This window comes from Aquarana catesbeiana, linkage group LG03, assembly GCF_042186555.1.
Source record: "Aquarana catesbeiana isolate 2022-GZ linkage group LG03, ASM4218655v1, whole genome shotgun sequence".
NCBI classification, from domain to species: domain Eukaryota; kingdom Metazoa; phylum Chordata; class Amphibia; order Anura; family Ranidae; genus Aquarana; species Aquarana catesbeiana.
In genome coordinates this window covers 513,237,392-513,258,083 of record NC_133326.1, presented here as the reverse complement: position 1 = coordinate 513,258,083, position 20,692 = coordinate 513,237,392, and the positions used below count along the sequence as shown (strand labels likewise).

Below are 20,692 nucleotides of genomic sequence, written 5' to 3'. Positions count from 1 at the left end.
AACACAAAGGGTTCTTGGGGAAAGGACAGGGAAGTAAAAAGGTGGACAGGATGGCTGCTGTGTAGGAGAGCCACATGACTCCTGTTGGGAGTGCCGGAAGTCTAGTGAAAAGCTATTTGGTCAATAAAAGTGTAAAGCATAGGCAGGAGATAGCATACACCTCCTGTAAGTTTTTCTTTAAAAATAATTCTGATTAAAACCTATGGTTTTCAGAACACAGCTGCATAAGTTCCAAGCTATACATACTTGATGAGATGATAAAAAGGCTAGTGCTGACTTCTTGAAAGACAATTCACTGAAAAATAAAAATGTACACACACTTCACTATAAAAAAAAAAGAACAAAAAAGAAACATCTTTATTTTACAAATTTAAAAACATAAATAATATTTACACATGTTTAAACTCCAGCTTACAACAATGGACGTGGGTTACAAAACTTTGGCTGGCTAAAACCGCAACTGTAACAATGAACAGTATCTTTCCAATGCTTTTGGCCATTCTGAATAATTATTTTTTGTATATTAAACAAAGACATAGCAAGGAGTGGGGACAGTGCTTGTTCTCATTTCTGCGGCTTAGTTGATAGACACATAAAAATAGGACACACTTTACAGAAAAAAAAAAAAGTTTACCGCCATATCCCTGAGACTTAAAATGGCATAGGGAAGACCTTTCAATCTCACACAAGTTTTTCTGATTGAATTTCATAGCCTACAATAAATATTTTTGTTACATAATAGGAGGCTTTTTCTTTTCTAAATAAATTATAGTTATTTGCACTTTGTTAAGCAGGTCAAGTTTTGTGACAGGTAGACATGGCATGTCCTACGTTAAACTGCAGCAAAATAGTGAAATGTAATATAATTTTATAAAAATCTACACCCAAAATCATAAAGTCCAATAAATCATACTTTTTTTTTTCATTGTAACTGGAGTGGACTTCACACTAAATCTTTACTGTTACCAAGGAGATCTTATTATCCTGTCAATGCTGTGGCAGAGAGAAATTAGCTTCTCTGCCAACCAACCGCCTTGTCATCGAATATTCCTATGTATGCAGAATAAATCGGGGGGGCACACGATAAGAATTTTTGTATTCTACAACCCCTAGTGTATCCTTAAAATACAAAGAACACTCCAGAAATAGTAACACCATCGCTTCTCTAAATACAACAAAAAATATACTATATATAGATATATATCTATATAGATATATATATCTATATATATCTCTCAATTCAGGCATCTGGATCCTGCAATAGAAGAGGATAAATACTGGCAAGCAGCGAGTACATTTTTTGTTCTCTTGCAGAGCAAGCCTGCAACACTGCGCTCTTTCCACTTCTTCCTGGTGTGTCAGATAGCGTGTTTCCCCACTGGAGGCAATGGTCCCTCTCACTGGCTGCTACATCACTAGACTAGAACTCAGTGGCCAGTTAGCAGAACCATGGTGCCCAGTGGGAAACATGCTATCCGAAGCACCCAAAAGTGTCAAGATAGCAGCAGCATGGCTAGCTCTGCAAAAGTGTGAATTGTAGTCTCAACATCCTTCAGAGAGGTGAGCATACATACTCTTTTACGATAGTGTGCAGTATATTATTTTAGAGAAGTAACATGGTCCCTTTAAGTCTATAAATGCCTCCTTTTACAAGGTGATGTTTAACAGCTTTTTTTTTCACAGTTGGTGATTACACTGTAGATACGACAAAAGTCCAGAAAATAGAAGAGACGTAAAAAGAAAAGGTTCAAAAATACTATTTTGCTCTTAGAACCCAAATAGATTTCTTTTCAATATTTAGCCTGCAATTAATTTTTATTGGTTTGTCTCTTTCTCCAGTTTATAAATTAGACTCAAAATTTTCTTAAGAGCTTACACTGATAAGGCTGCAGAAATACCCGACTGCCTAAAACTGCTTTAGCCTTTTCTGGAAGTGTTACTAAAGGTGCTTGGTTTTGCTAGTGCCTATGAGGACAAGCACTGGCCTGGTCCAGGATTGCTGTGTCCACACTTACAGCATGTAAACCATCTTCTGTAAAAGCAATGGAAAAATATGAAACTGGAGCCGATGGCAAAGCTGCATTGGAGGCTAGGCCCCACGTGGCTCGTCATAGGTAAAAAACTAGATGGTCTAGAAGCGGTTTGGCTTTTTCTCTCCATAAGCTGTTGATGTCTTCCCTTAAAAGCTTTAAAACAAAGAAAAAAAGTGACATGTTTGACAGAATGTTCATAAAAGCAGTCACTTCTATTGTTTTTTTTCAGCTGGTTCCAAGAGTTGCTTTTTGGAAGGTGTGCAGAGAATACGGTGGAGAGGAGCAGACATGGAGAATGGTGGTCAGATGACCAAGTCAAGGCCATCTCATTGTTGTCCATTGTTGATGAGAGACATGATGCTTATTTTTTCTTCTGCCTCCTCGTTGGATTTTGGAGCCACTCCTGTCCCTAGCCCATAGAGGCGTCCACAGTACTTGGCATCGTCAATGTGATCCTCAAAAAATAACTGATAGTGAAGAAGACAACCAGAGAACTATAATTAATGTACTATCTACAGCTTGAAAAAAAAAAAAAAAAATGAATGACTGTGGAATTTTCTAAAACAAAGGGTTTTATGCATGAACAAATAGAGGACCAATGACGACTTAGACACTCCCTGCAGGTCTTTGGTTAAGCCCACAGGGTGTACCTTGTAGAATGTACTAACACCCCTGGACCCAGGCAGGTGTGAGCACCAGGATTCTAAATCAGTTTGATAGTTATGGCCCTGTAGGTTTGTAGGAGGTGGCAACAGTGACTCTCCCTCTATCTTTGTACCAGAAACAAAATTTAGACCCCTTTCACACTGGGGCGGGGCTGGGGGGGGGGGTGTCGAGGGTGTTGGCGGTAGAGTGCCGCTAGTTTTAGCAGTGCTTTACCGCTGTTATAACGGCGCTGCCGAAGTGCTTTGCGGGCGCATTGGCAGCAGTGCTTATGGATTTCAATGGGCAGGGGCGGTGGAGGAGCGTTGTATACATCGCTCCCCCACCGCCCCAAAGATGCTGCTTCCAGAACTTTTTTTTTCCTGTCCTGCAGTCACAACGCCTCAGTGTGAAATCACTCTGGCTTTCATACTGGTGCTCCAGAAGAGGCAGTTTACAGGCGCTTTTCAGGGGCTATTTTTAGCGCAAAAACATCTGTAAAAAGCCTCAGTGTGAAAAGGGTTTTAAGGCAGATATCAGATGGGAAATTCTGCCAGCAACAACTTGCCAGCAGCAGAATTGTTAGGAGGGATTGTCCCTCGCTAGCTAAGACAGCAAATGTTCACCATCGAGATTCAGCAGCTTTCCTGGCCAGTAATCCTAATAAATGTACTATAGTCTCAAGTTTTATTTTTTGCCTTGTTCCATCTACTGCAGAGGAATATATTAAAGGATATAATTTTACAATACCCTTGTGATCATCGTGTTCACAAATTCAGGGCACCTCACGCTCTTGATTAACTAGTCTTTCCTCTGTTTTGCAATACTTTTGTACACTGCTCATGCTAAGCTTGCAGGGATATGTCCCATGTGCTATGGCACTTGGACATACCCCCAAGTTTTTTGTTACTGTGGGGAATAGCTCATCCCATAATGCAACAGAGTTTCACGCAATGGTTAAAGACTACAAAAGTTTATCTGACAACAGGTCATAAGAGTGCCAGTAGTCGGCAGTGTAAGGAAATCTGAACTTCATGCCATGGGTGGTCCCATTGGCACCACATGGCTCAAAAAAACTTTGATCTGAAAGTCGATGGAGCCAGTTGGAAAATTATCACTCGAACAGTGATGGCAGACAATCAGAGCCGCAGTTGCTGTCTGAATATATTAACTCATTCAGCATAGGATGTAGGAATCCACAGATTTTCCCCATTTAGCCCTGCGGGCAGAATGAGAGAAATCTTAGCAGTTAGTCTAGTCATTAATGTAATTTCTCATGCAACATGCCCAAATGACTGGAGTGGCAAGTGAACCTATGTGCAATAGCTAGGGCTTGATATCAGAAGCTCAATCCCCCATAGCGTTCAATTGGTCAGGCTATGCCTAGAAGTCATGAAGACTATACTCAGAGCTGAGAATATTTTGGCACAGTACTGAAACATACAGTATATCTGGCCACATTCAGATGCTAGCATAAAGATTTTACAAGCCAAGCACATGAAGCCCCATTAATGCAAGAGCTCACCTCCTTCATCCGAAAAAAAGCCATGCCGGTGAGCAGAGAATCAGAACCAGCCTGATGCTGCCTACCAATCCGCTGCAAGTCCAGCTGATCAGCCACCTCCTGCAGACCACCCTATGTAAGAAAGAAACTGTATTACAGACACAAAACGAAAGAACTGCATTTGATAACACTTCTCATCAACCACTAAGAAAAAAAAAAAAAAGGGAAGAAAACACTGTAGGCTTTATTCCTAAAACTTAATTGACAGCTTTGTGGCCCAAAGCAAACAGATTCTCATATATTATTCAGATATGGGAAAGAGTTTGGTTTCTATAGACTATGTTCAATGACATGGCTGTGTATGAACCACATATGCTAATTCAGTCAGCCCAACTTTAGCCAAAACTGTCTTCTTTTTAGATTGTTCATGTCTCCTCACCTCAAAAACTTTCTTCTTGTTTTGGGCTAGAATGGATGGAGAAAGGTTAGAAACATCTGTCAAGTTCTAATTGACATCTGTGTACCCACTGAGGCGATTCCCTCACTTCCTGTTCTGGTGGCAGGATGTGATAGGGTATCATCAGTAAGAAAGAATTTAAATATAAATTTCAACAATGGGAACACAGGTCGCAATAAAACCTGCATAGGAATTGAGGGGGGACGCAAAGTTAATTTTTCCAAAATCTGCTGACAGGCAGGGTATTTATGACAGGAGAGACCCCATTGGTCTCTTCTGCTATAAATGCATCCTCCTGCCTGTCAGTCGTCACGTACACTGAGCCACGCATGCGCAGCGCAACATTTACTGCCCTGATCCGTGCTGCAGCAAATTGACTCCCATGCGTAATATCTGGGAGTGCGTCATCACGGCTCGGCCCATCAAACGGCCGAAGGCACGGAACCCGGAAGTTAGACTGGGCGAAGACAGGAGCACCAGGGGCCCACTGGATCAATCCCACTGCAGCGATGGAGGCCACCGTTTGACAGGCAAGTCTGCCAGTACTAATACGCTGTGCATACTAGCACATTATGGCATAACCCACCTGGAGGGCCCTAAAAAGAAAGGTTTTATAGGGGTGTTAACTACCACTTTAACTGCTTGCTGTCCAGAGTAAGTTTTACATTTTACACACACGTTAAAAGATGTATTTTTTGATGAACACAGCAATACCACATATGTGTATGGTATTTGTTGTTTGTACCCGTAGTAGGGCCCAGAAACAATGGTGTGCATTTTGCTTTTTTTTATCCTACCTAAAACATGACGCTGAATTAAAAATTGCCTTGCCTACTGACCCTGACCTTTCACATTGACTGTAACACTTATCTTGACCCAAACACTATCCTTAACACTGACCTAGATCAAACTTAAAGTGGAAGTCCATGCAAAAACTAAAATCCCTGCATCTATAGCCACCAACATTCTAACACTAATTTCCCTAACCCTGAAAAGAAAAAACTAGTATACATACCTGATCTCCAGCGGTGGAAGCTCTGATCCCACGCTGAGCTGTCAGCCACAGCTTTTCTGTGTAGGCCAGTGGAGAGGACTCGTTCGTCAACAGAAGCCCCACAGTAACTCTATGGGCGACGTCACTTCCCATTCATTTCAGAGCCGTTGTCGAACGTGCACTCAGCAGAGCTTCTGCCACTGGAGATCGGGTAGGATTGCATGCAGAAAAGGTATGTATACTTGTTTTTACTTTACAGGGCTGGAGTGGTTAGTGTTATAATGTTGGTGGCTATAGATGTAGGGATTTTAGTTTTTGCATGGACTTCCACTTTAATCTAGCTATTTTTGTCTTTTTTGTTTTCCACTCAGCTTACATTTTTCTCCCCTGGCAAGGAAAGAAAGATACAATGTATTTTTCTCTCCTTTCTGAAGAAAATAAAAAAAAAACAAACAAACAAATGGGCAGGCTACACAGTGAATGATCACAGTGATAGCAAATCAGAGGCCATCACAGCGATCAGGTAATCGTGAACCAGGAGTTCCTGTTTCCAATCATTAGTATGAGACCCAGGGCTCTCGGTGAGAGACTGTTCTCTGTGCGATGCACTCCTAGCACAAATACAAGTACACATACGTGGCCTCACGGAAGAAGACCAACTTCAATGAGGCCACGGGAAGAGGTTAAGCACCTCAATTTGCAATACATTAGAACAACCCTCTAACCAACCTAATCTAAGGACACATGAGAAAACTGGGGAACAGGGAAAGATGAGATGATACTGAAACCTATCTGCTATAGGGTGCTCTGTTACTACTGGGTTTCTGGTCAATACAAGGGCTACGTTTCTGCACCTTCAAATTTTTGCAACTCTTCATCAGATATTTTACATCATAGATCGATGGAAAGAAAAGATTCAAAATATGGAAAAATTCATGTTCCTCTTCTGGGAGACGAGAGTCTGTTAGAAGCTTCACCATATAGCCAAAATCATAACCACTGTAGAAAAATAAAAAAAGGAAAAACTAAAAGTAAAACAGAACAAAAACATTAAAGGCATTAAAGTATAACTAATCGCAAAACTTTTTTTTATTTTGGACAGAGCAGAGATAGATCAGAACACCCATTAGGTTTTTATTGCTGTCTGTTAAGGAGATTCACCCTCTCAATTTGTCCTGTCTACCATTATCATTGAAAGTAAAAGAAAATCCCAAATTATGGGTTGTCCCCAGAAAAGTAGCAGAGGGGAAATCTTCCAATGGGACACTAGTTCTGAGGATTCACTTAATTTGCAGGGATTTCCTCTCACTTCCTGTTTTAGCTATGGGACAGGAAGTGAAGGGAAATTTCCTGTAATGGGACACAGATGACAAAAAAATAAAAATAAAAAAATAAATCTAACAGGGGTTATAACCGCCCCCTACCCACTTCCTGTCCCTTCGCCATTTATAAACGGAAGCAACTTGAAGTGGTAATGCCAGGATCATGACTGCAGCCACAGTACGGTATTGTTTTTTTCAGCAGCAGTTTTTTTTTTTAGTAAAAGTAATTTGAGCACCTATACAGACGCTGGATTACTATTACAGGCAATCGAAGGGGGTTCCACCCCGCCCGCCGCCGCTTTTACTGGTCTCTCCAATCGGGATCAGACAGCCTGGTAAGGATGCGACTGGCAGCATCTGGTTCCAAGTACAAAGTGTGAGGAACGGATGTTGTATCTCCTACTGTGTGAAGTCAGAAATTGGAAGCAACAAGGATTTCATCATTTACAGTTTTAGTCTTATGTAAACAAGCTATTACTGGCTTGTGAAAGCATCAGATCAAATAGATCTCTGATCAGATGCTTTGGAGGCCAGAGGAAAGATATGGGGTCCCCAGATCTTTCCATAAAGAGGACCTGTCACAACCCATGCTATCACAAGAGATGTTATTCAATAATGGTTGATTAAAAAAAAAAAAAAAAAAAATATATGGAAAGCTCCCCCACCCCCCCATGCTCACGCACAAAGGTAAACACACACATCGGTCCTCCATGCATATGTAAACATAGCACCACACATGTGAGGTATTGCCACAAACGACAGAGCAAGAGAAATTATTCTAATGCTAGACCTTCTGTGTAATGCTAAACTGGTAACTTGTAAGGGTTTTTAAATGTCGCCTATTGAGATTTTTTTTAGGTACTGAAGTTTGGCTCTGTTCCACGGGCGTACTCAATTTTAAAGTCTTCAACCAATAAAAGGGATCAAATAAAATTATACAATCCTTTATACACAGTCCTGTACCCACAGTAGATCCAGAGGAAGGCAAAAAAAGACAACAAAGCATGATCCAATCAGCAGGCGAAAAAATTCCTTCCTGATCCCCCAAGAGGCAATCGGATATTCCCTGGATCAACTTTACCTATAAATGGGAGTATCCAGTTATAGGATGTACATTTAGGAAAGAATCATGCCCCGTACACACGATAGGATTTTCCGATGGAAAATGTGTGATAGGACCTTGTTGTCGGAAATTCCAACCGTGTGTAGGCTCCATCACACATTTTCAATAGGAATTTCCGACACACAAAGTTTGAGAGCTTGCTATAAAATTTTCCGACAACAAAATCCGTTGTCAGAAATTCCGATCGTGTGTACACAAATCCGATGCACAAAGTGCCACGCATGCTCAGAATAAATTAAGAGATGAAAGCTATTGGCTACTGCCCCGTTTATAGTCCCAACGTATGTGTTTTACGTCACCGCGTTCAGAACCATCGGATTTTCCAACAACTTTGTGTGACCGTGTGTATGCAAGACAAGTTTGAGCCAACATCCATCGGAAAAAATGCATGGATTTTGTTGTCGGAATGTCTGATCAATGTCCGACCGTGTGTACGGGGCATTACTGTGAAGAAGCCATACTTGGAGATTAAATTTCTTTTCTTCCAAACCTTAAGGATGAATAACTCAACACCAAGTTTACTATATGGACCACTTATGCATTTATACATGTTGATCATATCTCCCCCCCCATAATCTCCTCTTCTCAAGAGAGAATAAATTCAGTTCCTCTAATCTTTCCTCATAGCTGAGCTCCTCCATGTCTCTTATGAATTGGGTTGCCCTTCTCTGCACTTTCTCCAGTTCCCCAATATCCTTTTTAAGAACTGGTGCCCAAAACTGAACTGCATATTTCAGATGAGGTCTTACTAATGATTTGTACAGGGGGATAATGGTCTCTCTCTCTGCAGTCTATACCTCTACATAAAAGAACAATGTCAGCTGCAACATTTAAAAAAAAAAATGTCTATATAAATACAAACACATTACATTTTGGCTGAAAAAGTTTAGTCACAATATCTGTAAACTGAAAAGCATTCTCATTAGCACACACACACCTCACCTGTGGAATGAAAGCCACTTGACATTATCACATAAAACCACCCCAGAGGTCATAAGCAGCTCAGCAAAGGTCAGGGTGTCTATCCCTTCTTCCTCATGCTTCTGGAACTGGAGGCCAGAATTTGCCAACAGATCAATTGAGTCTTGAGAATACATGTCTTCCCTGTAAGATCAAAAAGAAGCAAAATCAAAATAAAGTTTAAAAAAAAAAAAAAGAAAGAAAGAATGACACCACTGGCCAGTGGGCCTTGAGATTAAAAAAAAAAATTGTTTTAAGTGGTAGTAAAGTCTGTATTTTGATTGTAACCTACAGGTACCTGTACCTTACCTGTAGGTTAAATGAATATCTCCTAAACTTGCACCATTTAGGAGATATTCAAGGAGCAGCAGTCAGTGAGTCACCGGCACATGCGCTCTGAAATTATAACACCATTTTTCCCTTTGCTGCTGTCGACAAGGTTTATTTAAGATGGGTTGCTTACCCAAGTGTCTTCAACCCTCAAAAAGCCAACAGTAACATCATCAAAGAGGAAAAACATACAATCAATTTGTACTGCTTTAAAAAAAAAAAAAAAAAAAATTGTACAATATACTATTATATTTCTGACTGGCAACTACAGATTCCAGATTACAATATCCCATTACTAAAGTGGAATTCCAGCCAATAATTTTGTCTTAGAATAGGGAACGGTTTAAAGTTCTGTCAGGTTTTTATTGCCGTGTTCCCAAGACTTAAGCCGGCCATACATGGATTGCAATTCGGATGGTTCAGCAGAGACCTGCCGAATTTTGATCCTTGTATGGTCTAGGTGGTTGTACACAATATTTCTATGGATAAACTGGTGCACAACCAGCCTGTCATTTTTTTTCTCAATGATTAGTGCCGCCACCTATAGCCAGCAACACTGATCACTGTATTCTGCCTGCGGGGGCAGGGAGGCAGAATACAATAACACATCGGGATTTGATTACAGCAGCAGTAGATGGAGGAATTGCTTCATTTTTTTTTTTTTCATTGAGCTGAGGCATCCACCGATTCTACAGTTAACTGTAAAATAGATTACATGTTTGCTTTAGGTTTAGATATGCTTCATTGCCCCAGTTAACAGACAATTGAAAAACAGATAAAAACAACAATAAAAGCATGAGCTATTTTCAAACCCTTCTTGCTTTATCCAAAAAGTGTCTGTTCTTCATCCTTAAATAACCCAAACGATGTTCCAGACGATGGAGAGACTTACGTGAGGTTAAACTTGAAATTAAACTGCCAAGTGTTGATTCCAGAAGGGTACTCTCCTTTCTCATTCATGAAGGTGAGACCCAGCTGTATAATTTTGAGTAGATCCACATTACAGCGTAAAAGTTGATACTGATAGTCTATCGTACTTCGAAATTCCCCAATTGGCCTTACAACCACCCCTGGAAACTCTGTATCCTACAGGAAACAAAAACAAGAAGAGGCTGAAGCAACAACTTTCTAGCAAAGTGCTATGAAGATTCCCAATATGATTTCAATAAAACAACAAAAATTGTCAGGAAAAAAAAAAAAAAAAAAACCTTAAAGTGGTTGTAAAGGCTAAAGGTTTTTTTACCTAAATGCAATCTCTGCATGAAGGTAAAAAAAAAAAAAAAAAAAACCTTTTGGGCGCAGCTCCCCCCACCCCCTCAATACTTACCCGAGCTCTATCTCAGTACAGCGCTGCTCTCTCCCTCCTCACTAGATTCAGGAGTTGGCTCCTGCTGTTGTCAATCAAATCCAGTGAGGAGGGAGCAGGGGTGGGGTAGAGCCACACAGTGTGTCAACAGATGCATACAGTGCAGCTCAGGATCGAGTCCGCGCAAGTACCACCCCAGCAAGTGCTGGGGAGTTACTCGAAGGCAGGAGGAGCCAGGAGCGCCAGGTGGGGAGAAAGGAGAGGACCGGGGCTGCTGTCTGCAAAACCATTACACGGCGCAGCAGTATTAAAACCCCAAAAGATAATTTAATATCAATTTAAAGTGGTGTTAAACCCAAAACAAAAAATGTATTTTATTGCATTAGGTGTAGTGGCTGCATTGGCTTTATTTTCTTTGGCTTTTTTCCCCCTCTGTTTTCACCTAGTGATCTGGCTAACACAACTCTGGAGGAATGAGCACAGGAGACAGAGGGGATAGCAGCATTGTCTCTCTGGAGGGCTAGTGGTAAATGTATGGGCAGATTTAGATACACTAACAAATTAAAGTCAAACTCCAGCTCACACTTTATAAGCAGTTACAGCAAATTGTTGCATCCTTTTGGGATAAAGGTTTTGCAGTACATAAAAGTTGATCAATTTAATCACCCCTGTCAGTGTTAAGTGGTTTGTCTCATCCATGCAAACTAATACATTCTGATGCAGAGTTTGGCCTTTTGAATAACAAACTTGCTGGCTGGATCACCAGATGAAAATAGAAGAGAGAAACCCTAAAAAAAGGGAAACTATTACAGCCATCACATCTAAGGACTGGTAAGCGGCAATATAATAAATGTTTGCTTTTGGGTTTAATACTGTTTTAATACATTAAAGTAAATGCAGAAAAGGGGAAAAAAACCCAAACTATTTAAGCATTGAGCAAAAGCCTTTTACCAATCTGTATTTAAAGCGGAGTTCCACCCACATTTTATACTTTGTGCCCCCACATTCATGATTACTGTACAAATTTCTCATTGGACACTCCCCCCCCCCAGTAACCTTTTTTAGAAGGCGAATGCTCCCCTTCCGCTGTACTTCGCTGCGGCAAGGTATGCAATTTCCGGCCGCGCATTGGCACCTGGGATATGAGAGATATCAATCCCAGGAGTCAATGGGCATCCTGTAACAATTCCTGCGCTGCACTTTCTACAACATGAACATGCGTGAGATCGGGAGGTGCATGCTGGGTAGCTAGCAGCGCCGTATCCGGAAAGAAGCAACGAGTGAGCTTCAGATGCCCACACTGAACATGGGAGTGCGCTGGGGAGAGCAGAGTAAGTTTCTTAAAAAGAAAAAGAATGATAAAACATACCATTACTTTCATACTCATTTGTATATGATCAGTTGCGACCTTCACATGGGCGTAAAAATAAAAAAATGAAAAAATAAAATAAAAGCTGGAACTCTGCTTTAACGTCCCGTCAACACCAACTAACAAACTCAGGAAAGTCCTATAAAATTTGGGTAATGGAAAGGACAGAAGACAAAGTGGGCAGGACAGGAAAAGACAAGGGAGGCAAAATCGAAATAGGATTTTTGTACAAATCGTAAAATCCTTTTCTTAGAAATGATTGAGGCACACAGTCTTTAACCTTCAAGATACACTTACACCCGCAAGACCAGTATACAACAGCAAACAAAACAAATAGGTCACTCCAGGATAACCCCTGCAAATACCAGCATCCCTCAGTGTACCTCAACTGACACCCACAAAAGGAATTTACGGTGAGTACAAAAATCCTGTTTCCTTTCTTGTCCATTGAGGGATGCAGGAAGTCAGTGCAGCACTTCTGGGATGGACCAGACAGATTTCAATTGGTCAACACCATCAGAGAGCGTTGCTCTAATCGGTCCCTGAAGTGTTTCACAGAGAAGAGGGAGAAGAGCAGGAATGTCAAATCGCCAGACCACTGGACCAGCTGTGTAGACTAGGGTTGCACCTATACCCGAAACCTTCTGGCTCGGTTGTTTCAGCTGTCATCGGGATTTCCCTGCTAAAAGCTAAGATGTAAAGAAAAGAATGCTGGCAATTATTGATTGTTAAGGACTGGTTGCCGCGTCCTTAAAAACCAATGACATTTCATCTATCCGCGGGATCCCCCTCCTGCCAGCTGTCTTCCTCCTATCCTCAAGGACAGAGAGAGCAGCGCAGTGTAGCATGACCACAATTTAATGTATAAAAAGGAAAAAAATACACTCACAATAATGCCAGCATAAATGATGAATGTGGTGTTCATCCGCTCTCTCGGGTGGTAGTTGTTGGTGTGTCGGCGGCCAGAGGTCCACTTCCTGGTAAACGCGGAAACATTCGGGTGCAGCGATGACGTCACTTCCGGGCACATCACCCATGCCCCCGAGTTTACCAGGAAGCGCTGGGAGCCACCAGTGCCCCCGGACCTTTGGCTACCGATGCATATATTAGCCACAGTGCCTACGTCAAGGCTCCTCTGTGGTCCTAACTATAATTTTCAGAGTCTCCCACATACAGCAGTGGATAGATTATGGGCAGGTTTACATGGAGGGCGCCCCTTAAAGCGGTTGTATACCCCTTTTTTTTTTAGTCCCCTTTCACACTGGGGCGGTTTGCAGGCAGTATTGCGCTAAAATTACCGCCTGCAAACCGCCCCTAAACAGCCTCCGCTGTTTGTTCAGTGTGAAAGCCCGAGGGTTTTCACATTAAAGCGGTGCGCAGGCAGGACGGTGAAAAAAGTCCTGCAAACCGCTTTTTTGGAGCGGTGAAGGAGCGGTGTATACACCGCTCCTTCACCGCTCCTGCCCATTGATATCAATGGGACAGCGCGGCTATACCGCAGCAATACTGCGGCTATAGCCGCGCTGTACGAGGGATTTTAACCCTTTTTCGGCCGCCAGCGGGGGGTTAAAACCGCACCGCTAGCGGCCGAATACTGCTGCAAGAACGACGGTACAGCAGCGCTAAAAATAGCGCTGTTGTACCGCCGACGCCCCCACCGCCCCAGTGTGAAAAGGGGCCTTAATTTTACCTACAGGTAAGCCTGTACAGTTTAGGAGATATTTACTTTGCATGCAGCCGCTGATGTCAGCGGCGCATGCACTGTAAAGGCCCGGCAGATGCTGCCGGACCTTGCCGGGAAGAAGACTCCCACTCGCATGCGCGGCAGTGACGTAATTGTGGTTTCGGACACTCACAATGACGGAGCCGCGATACCCAGAAGAAGCGCCGAGGGAACATGTCAGCTCCCTTGGCACGGACCGGGATCAGATGCCGAGGCCTCGTTCTAAGGCAAGTATTTCATAATGAGCCAGTATGTGCTGCATACTGGCTCATTATGCCTTTGCCTTGCAGGTTTTTTGTTTAAAAAAAAAAATCTGTGCCGGCATACAACCGCTTTAAAAAGGCACAGGGACACTAAGCAAGAGAACAATGGCAGCTGAAGGCATCCGGTGTGTGTGTGTCAGAGATAATAGAAGGGAGAGAGATACTGACTCTGCTGCTCTCGGGCATGGCACTTGATCGACATTGGGCTCAGGTAAGTATTTATGGGGGCTGGGGGAGAAAAACCTGAAAGGTTTTTACCTTAACGCAAAGAACGCATTAAGGCAAAAGCCTTTACATCCACTTCAACAATCAAGTATGGCTGCCCTCTTGTACATATACAATTACAAATTATGCACAAAAAACAGGGTTTTGTTGAAAAACAATGCCATATACTAACAAGATTATTTACCTCAGGCTGGTCTCATTGGCACATTTATCTAAAAACTGGAAAAAATACATATTCCCTTTAAAGGCGAAACAGTTGCAAAGAGAAAGGACTGCACTCACCATTGCAATGTATCCATAAGTGCGAACAAGCTCTCGGATCTTACGCATTTCCTCCTCCAGGTTGACTGCCCATACCTCACATATCACCTGGCTATTGTCCACTACAGCGGCTGGCATTGTAAAGGACTGATGCACACTTGCTGCAGGTTGATCAGGTATAAACAAAGGCAGGAGAGGCCTTTCCCTGAGGGGCAATCACACCTACGTAGGAGAAAGAAAGAGTCATTTTGCAGATGTGCACATTAAAAATGCATAAATTAAAAAAAAAAAAAAGGAAATGTATACCTTGGTGGCTTTTAAGAACACTGGAACTTTACTTAAAATTCCATTCTGGCATATTTACTTAGGTCAAACTGTTCTTACAAGGTTTAAAGTGTATCTAAAGTTAAAACATTTTATATTATCCACCTTACCAGTCATTAGATGTGGTGGCTTCATTAGGTGTTTTTTTTTTATCTGGCGATCCTGACAGTAACACACTTTCTTCTCTAGGGTGACAACTTTTACTACGTATATCTATGGAGGAGTAGTGTTGTCACCCTATGCTGCACTCCTGTTTTGGATAACACAAACCTCCTGCACTGCCTTGCCTCTGGAAATGGCAATAATATTGTTTTAAATATCAGTTCAGTATACAGGAAGTTACAAGGACAATAGTATTTTTCTGTACTTGCAGCAAACATATGTAGCTTTACAAAAAAGAAAACAAATACACCCACCACATCTAAAGACTGGTAAGCTGCAATACATTAGGATGTTTGTTTTTGGGTTTAAATATCCTTTTTAGGCTATATAACTTTTGCTGAAAAAAAAAAAAAAAAAATCTTAAAAAAGTTCCCTGAAAAGGACAGGTGTTGTACTTATCTCTCCTGTGGTGTTGATCTTCAGTCTGTTAAGTGGCACAGCTTCCATCAGAATCTTCAGAATTCACTTTTGGGAGTGTCTGATGCCAGGTTCCCATCTGCGTCACTACTTTTGCCTGTATTGACACAGGGGTCAGAGGATGGAAGTACAGTGGCCAGCGGGAACACACGCGTCCAACACCGTCAAAAGTGTTGGATACTGTAGATTCTGACCAAGCTGCTCTGCTTCATGAGACCAAAGATAAGTGTCACGGTCTGTCACCAAGTTAAACATAATGCAGGGAACAGTATGCTGTCCAGTTCTGGGCACCAGTTCCCAGGAAGGATGTACTGGAAATGGAGCGAGTACAAAGAAGGGCAACAAAGCTAATAAAAGGGACTGGAGGATATTAGTTATGAGGAAAGGTTGCGAGCACTGAACTTGTTCTCTCTGGAGAAGAGACACTTGAGAGGGGATATGATTTCAATTTACAAATACTGTACTGGTGACCCCACAATAGGGACAAACCTTTTTCGCAGGAGAAAATTTAATAAGACACGTGGCCACTCATTTAAATTAGAAGAAAAGAGGTTTAACCTTAAACTGCGTAGAGGGTTCTTTACTGTAAGAGCGGCAAGGATGTGGAATTCTCTTCCACAGGAGGTGGTTTCAGCGGGGAGCATTGATAGCTTCAAAAAACTATTAGATAAGCACCTGAATGACTGCAACATACAGGGATATACAATGTAATACTGACATAAAATCACACACATAGGTTGGACTTGATGTGTCTTTTTTCACCCTCACCTACTATGTAACTATATGTAACTATGTTTGAAAGATTTTAGTGACTTTAAAGTGGTTGTAAACCCTTAGACCCCATTCACACAGGGACGACTTGTCAGGCGACCTAGTCGCCTGACAAGTCGCCTCCCGTTCTGTACTATGGAGCCGTTCTAAGGGGAGCGACGCAAGTCGCTCCGACTTAGAAAAAGGTTCCTGTACGACTTCGGGGGCGACTTGGGGCGACTTGCATAGACTTCTATGCAGAAGTCGTTTTGCAAGTCGCCCGGGCATTCGTTTGCAGGTCGCCTCGCTGAGGCGACCTGCAAGTCGTGTTGCCCCTGTGTGAATGGGGTCTTACCCAGTGAAGCGACAGGCTTCAGGTGATACACAGAGATGAAACAAATCATCCTACATAGGTTGTACCTGATTATCTGCATGCCTCTCTCCTCTACAGCTGCTCAAAGTGCAGAATTTCTATAGCTTGTCAGCTTTCAGAAAGCAGAGGGTGGAGGGGCTGAAGTTACACTCAGTGAGGAGAGCTGAAGCGGAATAAAATGCTGTCAATCAAAGGCCGTGTGCTGGCGCTCCCTTTCCTGTCACCTTTTTACCTCTTTGTGTCAAGAAAACCTGCCAGAAGTGACTCAGGCAGACAGAAATGACACTTCTCTAAAACTAGACAAGTATATACTATAGAGGGATATGCTTTGTTCATATTTCATGTCAGAAGTTTATAACCAGACAAGTATATACTATAGAGGGATATGCTTTGTTCATATTTCATGTCAGAAGTTTATAACCAGACAAGTATATACTATAGAGGGATATGCTTTGTTCATATTTCATGTCAAAAGTTTATAACCACTTGACATCTGGAAAGTTTACTCTCTTTCATTACCAGAGCTTTTTTTTTTTTTTTTTTTTTTTTACTATTCAGCACCAGCCTACTTTAACTGGCAATTAGGCGATCAACACTGTACGCAACAAAGTTTTTATCTTTTTTTCACACAAATAGAGCTATCTTTTGGTGGTATTTAAACACCACTGGGTTTTTATTTTCTGCGATATAAACAAAAAAGACCGAACATTTAAAAAAAATAATATTTTCTACTTTCTGTTATAAAATATATCCAATAAAATAAATAAATGAAGGGCAAGATGTATTCCGCTACATCTTTGGTAAAAAAAAAAAATTCCAGTAAGTATATATTAATTGGTTTGTGTAAAAATTATAGCAGCTACATACTATGTTATATGTATACTGGAATTTACAAAGCTATAGACGCTATATTGTAATGGCAGTGACTTACAGTGTGATTGTGACAAGGTGGTGGACAATCTGGCACTAATCGACAATGGCTGGGAAGGTCACTGACCTCGCTAGTGTCACTAATACAGTAATCAGTAATACTGTACAATTAAACTGGCTGGGAAAGGGTTAACTGTGTGTTGCTTTTACTTTATTTTCTGGCTGTTTTTTCTCCCTGTTTTTGTAAACACAGAAATCTGGGTGTGATTGGCCGATCAGCTAACTTCAACCAAAATCACTGGCTGAAATCAGCTGCCAAACTTGTGCACGAGTCGGCAGGGGTTGCCTTTGTTTCGTCACATTCGGCTACCCATCACATTTTGCTACCCGCTGGAGTGCGCATGCACGACGACGCCATATGCGTTTCAACACTGTTGTAAGCCGCCACTTTGCCACAGGTCCCCTCGCGGGCTCACTGCGCTCGGCATAATTATAATCTAATTCCATTTACATTTGGATGGTGGGGCTTGAACCTGGACTCAGGGCTGTGGCCACAACAGTGATGGAATGCAGATGGCAATGTCACGCATGCGCAGTCCAGCGAGTAGCCAAATGTGATGGGTCGCCATATGTGAAACACCTGCATGCTTGAACCCAGAAGAAAGGCCGTGACATACAGGTACGTCACCTGGCCTGCAGCTGCCACCCATCTGTGCAATTACTGTGTGCGGGAAGTAGAACCAAAGCCAAAACTTATTTTTATATTGCAGAATAACTCTTGTCAGGTTTTTTTTGCCATCTGCATCTCAGAGCCAAAACAAGAAGTTGGTGGAAATGCCTCCAAAGTGAGGGAATCTCTGGGTGTCTCCAAGGTCAATAGAACTAGTGTTCCTATTGGATTGGAAGATGCCCCCCCCATTCCGGTTCTGGTGACAGCCCAAAATGTGTGATTTATTATACTCAAGGTGATAATGGTAACCAGGACAAATAGGGAGGGTGAATCTGCCTGGGACACAAACAGCAACAATGCCTGACAGACGTTCTAATCCTTCTCCAACCTATTCAAAACTGCTGGCTCCTGCCATGGTTTCTGGGCTCCTGTTCCTTCGGGGAAGCCTGGGACTGCAAGGCCTCTTTCACACTTTAACTGTATTTATGCATGTTTCAAGAAGAATTCTAAACTCATATAAATCAGATTTTTTTCAACAGAGCCATTCACAATCAATGTTTACCGGCCATCAGAGAAAACAGATTTCTGTGTGTCCAGGATCTGATTGGTCAGGCTTTAAAGCAAGAACTTCTAGGGGCAGGAAAAGTAATCTGGGAGGTATAAAAGTTGTTTAAACTTCCCAGAGAACTCCTCCTGCGTTTAGACGGGTGTAATGTTGGCGTGCCATTATACATAAGGCCACAGGAAAAAATTGCCATCTCTACGTTAGCACGTTCCTGTCTGCAGGACAGAAAGTGAGGGGAAAGCTCTCCAGTGAAGCACTAGATAGCAGTGATAAACCTGACAAGGGTTCCAATCCTTTCCCACTCTTTCAAGAGCAAAGAGTTTTCGGGAGGACATACACAAATCTCATTGAAGCGGAGCTCCACCCAAAAGGGGAAGAAAGGGGACGCTCCGCTTGTCTGCCGCCTCCTCCTCCCCCTCCGCTGCCACATTTGGCACTATTTGGGAGGGGGGAGAGAGCAGGCACCTGCTTCCACTTCTGGATGAGTTTGCAATGGCGAAGTCAGCTGAAGTTCGGCCTCCTTCCCAGATGCCAGGCTTTGCGCATGAGCAGTAGGGAACAGACTGTGAAGCCGCAAGTCTTCACTGCTGGTTTCCCTTAAATCGGCTCGAGATCTGCTGGATCCCTGGACAGGCAAGTGCCCTAATATTAACAGTCAGCAGCTACAGTATTAGTAGCTGCTGACTGAGGCTTTTTTTCCCAGAAGGAGCCTGGAGCTCTGCTTTAAGTTTTAGGTAGTGGTGAAGGGTTAGAACCCCCCGTCGTATTTTGTTTTCTGGGTAGGTTCACCCTCTGTTCTAAGCTTTTAAAGCTGTAACCAGCACAGGAAGCAGAGGGAAATCTTCCATGGGGGACATCTGTCCCAATGACAATGGTGCAAGAGAAGATTTCCCCTTACTTCCTGTTTTGCCTAATGGACAGGAAGTGACATATCCACAATAGGAGAGACAGATGGTACCTAAAACATACAAAGAAGAGCTTTAAATATACTCCAGTGCTGTCCAATCTGAATCTTTAGTGGCTCATTGTACAATCATTACATACAAACCATCCCTACACATGAATAGCGTGAAATCCTGCCAGCTTTGTGACTGGCCAATCACAAGATTTTCAGGGACACGTCTAAAGGAGCTATCCCTGGAAATCTGGACCATATGGCAGCCTTGCAGAAGTCTTATCGGGTACAGTCCTCCAGCTACTGCGGAAGTACACAGAACAAGCTACGCTGGGACTTGCACTTCCTCCGCACCTGGAGGTCCACTGTTCCCCTAGTCAGCTCCACGCCTTTTAAGCCCAAAGGCCTGGCAACCCCGAGCCGCCTTCACTTACCTCCCGGGCTCTGCTGTCCCGAACCACCGCGCGCACACACACAGACGTCTCTCTCTACAGACGGACAGGATACGCAGCGAATTCTCTATGGTACAGCCGACCGCTCCAGCCGCCCGTCTCTATGGTGCGGGAGGACTGGGTTAAGCGACCAGCCGCGCGTTGTATTGTGAGAGGTGAAAAAAAAACTTGCTTTGCAGCAAGAATGTAGAGGTAGTGCGCATGCGTGCTATGGGTAGCTAGATGTGTTACTACGCATGCGTTGTATAGGATCAGTTCCGAGCTTTTTGCTGAGTTTGCTACTTTAGTGGCGGTGGATGTTGTGTGTGCTTTATGGCAGTGCTGAAATCATTTCTGTCTTGTTTTGGGTAGTGAGTCTTGCTAAGAGTGGGCGTCAGCTGTTCTATTCATATATATGTATCATCTATTCAAATATATGTTTATATAAATGAGTAAACTCATGCACATTCAAAAAAAAAAAAAAAATCATCTCCCTGTGAGTTAAGGCATAATGTGCTAGGTATGCATCGCATACTAGCACATTATGAAATACCTTAGAACAAAGCCCTCTAGCAGCGCACTGTAGAAGCTTCCATCTTCACTCAGTCTTCTATCCGGGTTCGTGGGCTGCGGCCTCTTAAATGGCTGAGCCGCGATGACGTCACTCCCACACTGGCACGCAGGAGTCACGGCACAGGGCTCTGAAGGAACAACACAGGTATG

At 42.6% G+C, this 20,692-nt stretch overlaps 1 protein-coding gene across 1 annotated transcript; it reads right to left on the bottom strand.

The window, feature by feature from the left end:
* Positions 1–327: 327 nt before the first annotated feature.
* CNOT8 (CCR4-NOT transcription complex subunit 8) lies at positions 328–20,195 on the bottom strand. Its single transcript, XM_073621157.1, has 7 exons — positions 19,973–20,195; positions 14,534–14,734; positions 10,258–10,451; positions 9,018–9,179; positions 6,485–6,629; positions 4,201–4,311; positions 328–2,500 (listed from the first exon to the last, which is right to left on the bottom strand). Exons 2-7 carry the CDS (start codon positions 14,648–14,650, stop codon positions 2,360–2,362), a joined length of 870 nt encoding a protein of 289 aa, XP_073477258.1. The 5' UTR covers positions 14,651–14,734; positions 19,973–20,195; the 3' UTR covers positions 328–2,359.
* Between the last annotated feature and the right edge of the window lie 497 nt (positions 20,196–20,692).

Coding starts and splice junctions, on each gene's coding strand:
- CNOT8 (XM_073621157.1), bottom strand. CDS start 14,650: ATGCCAGCCGCTGTAGTGGACAATAGCCAGGTGATATGTGAGGTATGG. Junction 6,630..9,017: donor AAGTGGCTTTCATTCCACAG/GTGAGGTGTGTG, acceptor ATTTTTCTACAG/TGGTTATGATTTTGGCTATA. Junction 2,501..4,200: donor CTTTTTTTCGGATGAAGGAG/GTGAGCTCTTGC, acceptor CTTCACTATCAG/TTATTTTTTGAGGATCACAT.